A 9,334-nucleotide genomic window follows, 5' to 3' on the forward strand; every position below is an offset into this window, starting at 1 on the left:
TTATGTAAGTATTATAATGTGCGAAACATACAATTCTGTTTTTCTATCATATATAACTGGCATGCCGCATGCGACTATTATTTCATCATCAGGCTTATCTACCAGCCACAACAACTATTAAGTAGGTATTCGAGTACCTGCTGTATAACTTGATATAACATGAAATATTCTTTTCGCACGATTATATTTGTGCCTATCTAAAAAAATTCGTAAACGTAGTGATGAAAATTCATTAATTTTTAAAAAAATTTAAAAACAATAAACTTTTGTATTTTTATTGTTGTATTAATTAATCCAAAACTTTTTAAAAGTATTACTTAATAATAATGCCACAACAGTTGTAGAAATACAGTTTTGTTTAACCATTATAACTTTGCAAAATTACCTTAAACATAAATCCAACGACTTGTTATAAATATTTCAATTATTGCACTGTCATCAGTTAGTATAATATATACCGTTGTAATTGAATGAACGCATATTTAATTGAATTTTGTCACAGTTGTGCGCCAGTCATAACCATTATTGTAGTACTGGTGACAAATGACAATTGATAAACTTGGACTTATTCAAGTGTCGGGTTATTAAGATGAATATATTATATAAGAAATAATATCACGTATTGTCCACAACAAAATTGTACCATTAAGATTTAATTTCATATAAGTATACAAATATATTTTAATTCAGGTATTATAGCTATAATGATCATATTATATATTAAATACATGTATGTAGTATAAAAATAGAATAATTAGACAATTGTATTATATAGTATTTTACTATAAGTGTAATAAAATTTATAATTATTAGCTAAAAAAAAAAATTAGTGTAAGTAAGATAAGATTCTAACTTAGGTGGTATACAGGCCCGGACTGGGAGAATACTATTCATAATAGGCAGGCAATTCATAGATACAACATAAAAGACCTTTTTTTATGCTCATTAATTGTAAAAAAGAACTTAAGTATTTTATTACAAATTTGAGGCGTACGCAACTGTGCTATAAAAAAGTAGCACAGGTGCCTCAGTCCGGGTCTGGTAGTATACCTAATGAATGAAACAGAAAAAAATGGTAATAACTTAAAATAATGACAAATATAACAGACTAGCCACAGGATACATATTCATTTTAAGTAAATTATTTAATATTATACATAAATTCAGTTAACATGCATTTCAAATACCCTTTTAAGTTACTATGATTCATAAACACTTACATACATATAAATAAACATAATAATTAACATCCATTATGATGGCACAAGTAAAATAAATAAAAATAAAATATATAAATATACCTAAAAATTATTATGTTATAAAAATATAATAAATATATTCCTAGAATTATATTATAAATAAATACTATATTTAAATTGGAAAAATTCATACAATAATAGCTTATAATAATAATAATAATAAAAAAAATGGTCCCAACAATATTAAGTTTCAAATCAAAATTATCACTTATTAGATGTTAACTGTTATCAATGGAAATATATTATTTATATTAAATTTTTAATGTTAATAATTATATATTCTTTCGGTCAGTACATATATGAAAAATTTGGATATTTTAATAAATTATGATTATTTGAATTTGATAAATAAATGTTACATACAATTTCAGATCTCCAGAATTAACTTCTTTCAAATTTAACTGTCAACGAAGATTCACAAAGGATTTAAAATAAATATCATATTATTTTACTAGTATATTAAAAACTATTAGGATAATTAGGATAATAAAATTCTAAATCAGCTATGATCTTTTAGATTTTTAACCCGTCGTTGGTGACATTATTTTTATAACACCGTTAGTGATGTGTTAACAAAATTCTCACCTATTAAAATACATGTATGAGCCTACAAATTTATATATCGTGGTATTGATAAATATCAATATTGAACTGCTAAAGCAAAATAATAAAACAATATAATGAGATAATAATAAAATAATATAATAATATGATAATAAAAAACTAGATAATACGGTAAGGCGATCAGCGACGTGCGAGCCAACGCTAATATACACGTTATTATTACATGTACGACAACATTGAACTTCAATAACTTTGTTAGTTTATTTATAACATTTAATGTTTTCCGTGTTTATTTTCGAGAATAACTCAATGAAGCATTTATATAATATTGTAACGATCGAATGAAATATAAACCAATGGTTCTAAAAATGCTAAATGTGTGAGCGAAATACTCATAGCGTCACCAACGATGGGTCAAAAAATATTAGATGTTACATTAAATAATTAATTATATCATATTCAAATCAAAAAGTAAACCTCAAAGCAACTAGTTCTTGTTGGGCAGTGGTCTGACACACCCATGTCACTCCTACTAAGTAAACATCTGTACATACACCTACTGTGTAATTAAGCCATGCGCATGGCACAAATTGGCTGTCGAGTGCTATTCTTAATTTGAGAGTAGAATGTAATTATTTAATATTTCTATAAACTTAATAGGTATTAATCAACATACACATTATGTTTTTGACCATTGAATCATTTTTATGATATTTGAATAAGTCAAACTAAGGAATTTTAAATAAGTTAATAACAATATTTTACACATATAAATCTAACCAATAATAATATTAATAATAACAATGGGCAAAAGCATAGTAATATAACTAATTCAAGGTAATAAATTGAAATAACAAAGAAAATAATAATAAAATATTATTAAAAACTATTAACAAGCTAAAATGCTTCATTTAAGGATAATAATAGTAAAAGCACTAGCAATAGTTATGGTGTAAATTTCCCAAAAATATTATTTTAATAAAAATTGTAGTGTTTTTCATTGATATTAGCGTGATATTAACAGTTACAAAGATAGTTAAAATATTAATCATGATACCTAATATATTATAGGTATGTATTAATAGTTCTAAAAACAATTGCATTCTAGTTATTTACCATGTCTTATATTACCCATTCCATTAAATTACTATAACTACTACTGATTTGAATAATACTGGTGTTGATAAGGGGCATTATCATCAGTTATTACTTGGCTGTACTGTTGTTGATCATAATGATGGTCCATTCCGACTCCCAAAGAATCTTCATCACCATTATCGGGATACATGTGTAAAACGTTTTCTAAATTATCAGCAATCTGAGAAAAATAAAATATTTATATTTTATTAATATTTAATATTTAAGAAAGTGAAAACTTAATAATGTTATTTTAATGGTAATTAACAAAAATTAGTGAAATGTGAATAACAAATAAAATTATTAATGAAAATATGAGTGATAAACACATTTTTTAAAATTATATTCATACATTTCAATCATTATTATTAAGCTATTATCACATAACAATATTGATAAATTTGATTTTTTTTTCAAAAAAATCACAGACATCAAATATTATTATCTTAAATGTCTTACTAACTTTTCTATAATATTCGATCTGGTTACGTAATAATTGACGAACATGGCCAGCCATTTGGCCAAGTACATGGTCTCGATGAAATTGATTAATCTCTGCTAACAGAGCATACGACACTACATCAGTACGACGCTGCATCTCACGCAGTAGCCTTCGCTGTTGTTCTGGATCAGCTACTGCTACAGCTCCGCCACTGCCAGATCCTGATAATGATGCTCCACTACTCGATCCTCCAGTTCCATCACCACCACCACCACCAATTGGTAAGCCTTCAGAGTATTGTCGTTCACATTCTTTCCGTTTTTGCACTGCACTCTATGAGAGTAGAAAAAAAAATATTTTCAATAAATAACAGTAAAAAATATAAATCCATAATAGTGGAAAAACAAAAATTAAAATAAATACAGCAACATTTGTTACCAATAGCCTTTATACAAACACATATTATTAACTACAAGTTTGTAATTCACCTTGTGCACAGCAAGTATATCAGGGAATGCCCCTGCAACGCCACGGTACACATGTAGCATGTCAGCAAACGAGTCCCATCCTGCGACAGGTAATTCATCCATCAACCGGCCACCCATCTCATTGTATACATCTCCAGTTTTTTTTAGGGCTGTCATCAGTTGTCGGGTAGTTAGACTTATCACATTGCCATTACCACTAGTGTCCCCTATTGATGAAGATGATGCGCCTACAGTATTAATAATTAATTAAAAAAAAAAATGTTTAAAATAGGTTAACATATTATTGAATCAGCAAGTCACTAATGTCATACTAATATATATTGTTTCTTACCACTATATGCGTGACCCAACATGTAAAACGACTGGCCTAATCGTTGAGCATCACGTTTATAACATGTTTGCATACGTTTTGACTGTTCTGCAATTGTTTGTGCCATATTCTTCAGCGCTCCTTCTAATCCAGTCACAAATCTCTGAAAACCGTCTACTTCGCGATCTCTTTAAAAATCAAATGGTAAAAATATTAAATAAATAATTAGATACAACATTGTAATATACATACAATATTGCTGGGTTGATAGCTGGAGGGGGGTCACTACTACCATCCGCAGGCACTACTCTGATTACAAAAAATACATTAGCCCCAGTGAGGGTTTCAGCACTCGTATTTCGTGATTCAGCTTTCCGCTTGCCTGACTTCCAGCGTTTCTCATCTGTACATGTGATGAAGTGATGCCGCCATACCCAACTTCGTGATAGTACAGGATGTCGGCATACTGCATCTACAAACACCTGTAATTGCTGTTTACGGCGTTCAATGAATTGTTCTTCGTACCGACCTAAGTGTAATTAGAAACATTGTTACAAAATTGTTATTTTTATTATTTGTAAATCAATATTATTTATTAAAGATTTTCTATAGGATAAATGATAAATTTGTAAAGTAAATGATAGATTTATCTAACCTGAAATTTGTTTATCTGGTAATGGTGGTATTGGCACTAGACAACAGTACTTTTCCAATAGCCGTTCATGTAACCAGTCAAAGTGTTTGTACCTTCTAGATACTTGAATATTATTAAACTACAACATACAAGCAAAAATAAATGGTAAATAGTAGCAAGTGAAATATAGATATAAAAAGGGTAGAATAAAAACATACTGTAGGAGTTAGTTGGTATGCAATAAACGATTTTAGGCCTTTGAGTTTTGATTCTTTCTTTGGAGATGCCACCAAACACTGGTATCCATGTGGTTCATTATCGGGGTCTCGGCACCATTCAACATCCACTGCCATGGGGCCACCACCAGTACCACCACGTACCACAATTGTAATGTTTTCTGTATCAGGTAAGTGAATAGGTGGCTGAATAGCACCCATTATATATGATGCATCACCACCACCTACCAACTTGGAAAACCGAGAACTGCTGCCACCAGTTGTTGCAACCGTCTTGCCTATAAAAAATATATATAATTATAAATAATTTTAAATATATTTTATTAAATATCATTAAATTATTACTAATAAATTGTGAGAGCTTACAATAATCAAAAATCTAATGGCTTATCTTTAAAAATAATTATACTGATATTAGTCGTTTTTAGGTACCTGTTGTTTTTCTTATCGATGTCGTTTTTGTTCCTATAGCTGGATACTGAATAGTTGGAGGTATAGGAGCAGATGAAGTCACAGTACTACCACCACCATACTCAGAATCGTCATCCCATTCATCATCATAAAAATCATCAGGTGACTATAAACACAATTAATTACAAAATAATTTACCACTAAAATTTTTATTTCAGATATGTTTGATAATTGGATGATGGCTAATTAATTAGTTTACAAGAAAAATTATAAATACATCATACAAAATATACTAAATTTGATTAACTATAAAATTATATAATTTAAATTTGATTTAAGAAAGAAAAGCTAAATTTAAAATAAAGTGTATTAGTGATCAATGACCATAAACCCTTTTGTATATATTTAATATTAAGTATAATTGTATAATTAATTTTTTGTGAATTAAATCAAAAAATATTGAAAGCATAGTATATTTTTAAAACGTTAAAATTATGTTCACTTAAAAGCAAAAAAAAAGAAAAAATTTATTTAATTTTCAACCTTATTAATATAGGTAATTAGAGTTCAAATTCTAAGGTAAATAATTTTAAAGAGTTTGAATATAAAAAATAAATATTCATATTTTATATTTATTTGATATAAAGTACTAGCCTGCTGATATGTATTCTGTTGCTGATTGTAACTGCCGGGAACTTGTGAATAAAATTCATTTTGTTGATCGTCAAGTTCCCATGGATCTGTTGATGGTGGTAATGGTGGTGGTGGTAAAGCTGGCGGTGGTTTGCTTTCATCTTTTCTGTCATCTACTTTGGTTTTGATTTCCTATTGGCGTTTAATATACACATTAACAATAATAAAAAATACAACAATAAAAATAAAAACAAACCTCAACATATGCAGCTGGAAACAAGCCTGTGCGGCCAGATGTGTTTGTTCCTTCCCACCAGCCCTCACCAACATCTTTTCGGCTTACCAATAATGTCTCACCAGCAGTCACTGATAATTCTGATGAGCCAGGTTCACCCACAAAATCATATAATACTAAAACCTAGGGGTAACAACTTTATTTAGAAAAGATTAACAACTTAACCTGTATATGATTTTAAAAATGGGTGAAGAACAACAATTATTTTGTTTGATTAACAACATTTCACTTGAAATTTATTGCTCTAAATTATAAATTACATAATATATGTAGGTATATACCCCAGTATATACTAAATTAATAGAAGAAACTAGTTAAATTATAATTGTAATATAATAGTAAAAATGAATTGTTAAATATATTTATGGTACTTATTATTTTTCGTCATATATAGGTATGATAACATTATTTTAATAAATTTTTTTTTGGCAATTTTATATAGTGAAATGCCATAATGAAGATAAAAAAATAATAAGATTAATCACAAAAGCCTCTTATATTTTCAACATATGCATATGTCTATATATTCATAAATTTTGATGTATAAAGTCAAATACAATACCTTCATTCTAGAAGTAGTGGCTGTAATGTAGAGGATGTGCGTAGACGCTACTGCTACCGTCTGTTAAATAAAAAGCTTTAGATTACTGCACTTGCTCACCAGCCTAAGACAGCAAAGGTTCAGTCATGATGTTCACTGTTGACACCAATGGGAATGGTGTTGCTTAGTAGCTAGTAACACATGCAAATATACAATTTAATTAGATTGTATATTGTAATAAAATTCGGATATTTTTCGTAGTAACGTGCTTACACGACATACAAGAATGGTGAACCAAAAGAATATTTTTAATACTATTCACACAATCATAGACGTGTCGTGTCGTTATATTGAAAGCAATTTAAGACGTTGCTGGCCAACGTTCGACAAAGGGGGAAAAAAAAAAAAAAACACTTACCACTTATACTATGTCCTCGAGTATTTATTTTGGACAGACCATAAATTACATTGATCGCTGTGACGGTTCTTCTCCAAAGCTTTACGCACGTTATGCTATCCAACCCATAAGTATTGCGAGTTGGCGGCAAAAAAACGAGTACGCGCACCAAACACAAAAGGGGGCAGCTCACCCACAGAGATCAAACGGTGGCGGCGGCGGCGGCGGCGGCGAGGGCACGATTATCAAAACGATTTCGTCACAGACGTGCGACTACCAAGCACCAAGCGATCCGGCGATTTTAGTAAAATATACGACAATAATAATTACTGCCTAGTGCCTCGAGACGACGACGAGACGAAGAGGTGTACGACAATTTTACGCAAACGAACCACGAAAGTCGATCCAATTGGTCGTCGCCGTCTGTGTGACGTATGTGTGTGCGCGCGTTTTATAATCCAGACGAACGATAATTATTAGTTTCTATACCGCACCAGCGTATTCCAATTAAAAAAATGATTATGATGATGATGATGATGATAGTAATAATGACGATGATTAGCTACGAACCGTAATAAATTATTATAATTTATGAAAATGTATGGTCACTATTGTTCTGCGTTGTTGCGTTGCGTTGATAACGTTCGCCGCCACCGACGTTATCAGGCCGTTACGCGAGGCCCCCACACGTACGACGGCGGTGGGTGGACAATGCAACTACGGACGGACGGTGTGATCGTGGGCATCCGTGACGGAACGCATCAGAGCGATGACCCGCGATAGCGCGACGACTGTATTCGTTCGGCACCGGCGGTGGTGGTAAACACGCAACACCCGCGGAACAACAATAACACTGTTATTGTTATTGTTCCGGGACGATAACTACACCGACGGCTACAACTGCGCACGATAACATCGGACGGAAAACGTGATAACGCGTGGTGACCGGTTGTCGCGCGGGCCGACTCGACAGTCGTTCCATTCGTCGGCACCGGTTGCACGCATACAAATGTCCGGACGATTGCCCGTCGAAATGACCGACGTCCGACGACAATCGAATCGAAACGAATCAATTTATTGTTGTCTATAATAATATTATAACTAGGGCTGTGAATTTAATGCACTAAAAAACCTTAAAAAATGCAATAAAATATGCACTTAAAATGCAAAAATAGGAATATAAAATGCCAAAAATTATAGTATAAAATTCATTTAAAATGGTTTTTAATTTAATTTTTATATTTATATTAATATTAGGTACAGGATATTAAATATTAGTACAAAAAAGTGTTTATTTAATAAAAAAAAGTTAAAAAATTTGACATAATATATCCAGCCTGTGTAAAATAAAAAAAAGTTTTCAAACTAGTTAATTGACAGAATTTGGTTAAAAATACTAGAAAATGAACTAAAAAAAGCAAAATATTAGTTACGTATTGCTCACGCATACAAATGTCGACGATTGCCCGTCAATGACCGACGTCCGACGAAATCGAATCGAAACGAATCAATTATTGTTGTCTATAATAATATTATAATATAGCTGAATGAATTTAATGCACTAAAACCTTAAAAATGCAATAAAATATGCACTTAAATGCAAAAATAGGAATATAAAATGCCAAAAATTATAGTATAAAATTCATTTAAAATGGTTTTTAATTTAATTTTTATATTTATATTAATATTAGGTACAGGATATTAAATATTAGTACAAAAAAGTGTTTATTTAATAAAAAAAAGTTAAAAAATTTGACATAATATATCCAGCCTGTGTAAAATAAAAAAAAGTTTTCAAACTAGTTAATTGACAGAATTTGGTTAAAAATACTAGAAAATGAACTAAAAAAAGCAAAATATGACCTAAAAATGCGAAAAAATGACCTAAAAAATGCAAAATTAAAGTTTCATAGATGGATTCGTAATTACATAATTCAAATTATGTACTTACAAAGCTATGTTTTACTATCACCAAAAAAAAAAAAAA

General features: G+C 30.2%; 1 protein-coding gene across 1 annotated transcript; it reads right to left on the bottom strand.

Annotated features, from left to right (window-relative positions):
• Positions 1–2,732: 2,732 nt before the first annotated feature.
• Positions 2,733–8,185, bottom strand: LOC112595729 (sorting nexin lst-4). Its single transcript, XM_025341030.1, has 12 exons — positions 7,369–8,185; positions 6,972–7,141; positions 6,371–6,532; positions 6,136–6,306; positions 5,503–5,647; positions 5,053–5,348; positions 4,856–4,973; positions 4,453–4,729; positions 4,222–4,388; positions 3,891–4,117; positions 3,424–3,735; positions 2,733–3,141 (listed from the first exon to the last, which is right to left on the bottom strand). The coding sequence occupies exons 2-12, from the start codon at positions 6,975–6,977 to the stop codon at positions 2,980–2,982; spliced, it is 2,043 nt and encodes a 680-aa protein (XP_025196815.1). The 5' UTR covers positions 6,978–7,141; positions 7,369–8,185; the 3' UTR covers positions 2,733–2,979.
• Positions 8,186–9,334: the final 1,149 nt, after the last annotated feature.

This window comes from Melanaphis sacchari, unplaced genomic scaffold (assembly GCF_002803265.2).
Source record: "Melanaphis sacchari strain LSU unplaced genomic scaffold, SCAv2.0 Contig29_pilon_pilon, whole genome shotgun sequence".
Taxonomy (NCBI): domain Eukaryota; kingdom Metazoa; phylum Arthropoda; class Insecta; order Hemiptera; family Aphididae; genus Melanaphis; species Melanaphis sacchari.

Excerpts from the sequence above, each read along its gene's own strand:
- LOC112595729 (XM_025341030.1), bottom strand. Across the intron at positions 6,307-6,370 it reads TTCCAGCTGCATATGTTGAG|GAAATCAAAACCAAAGTAGA; the intron begins GTTTGTTTTTAT and ends AAACGCCAATAG. Across the intron at positions 4,118-4,221 it reads GTTGGGTCACGCATATAGTG|GCGCATCATCTTCATCAATA; the intron begins GTAAGAAACAAT and ends TTAATACTGTAG.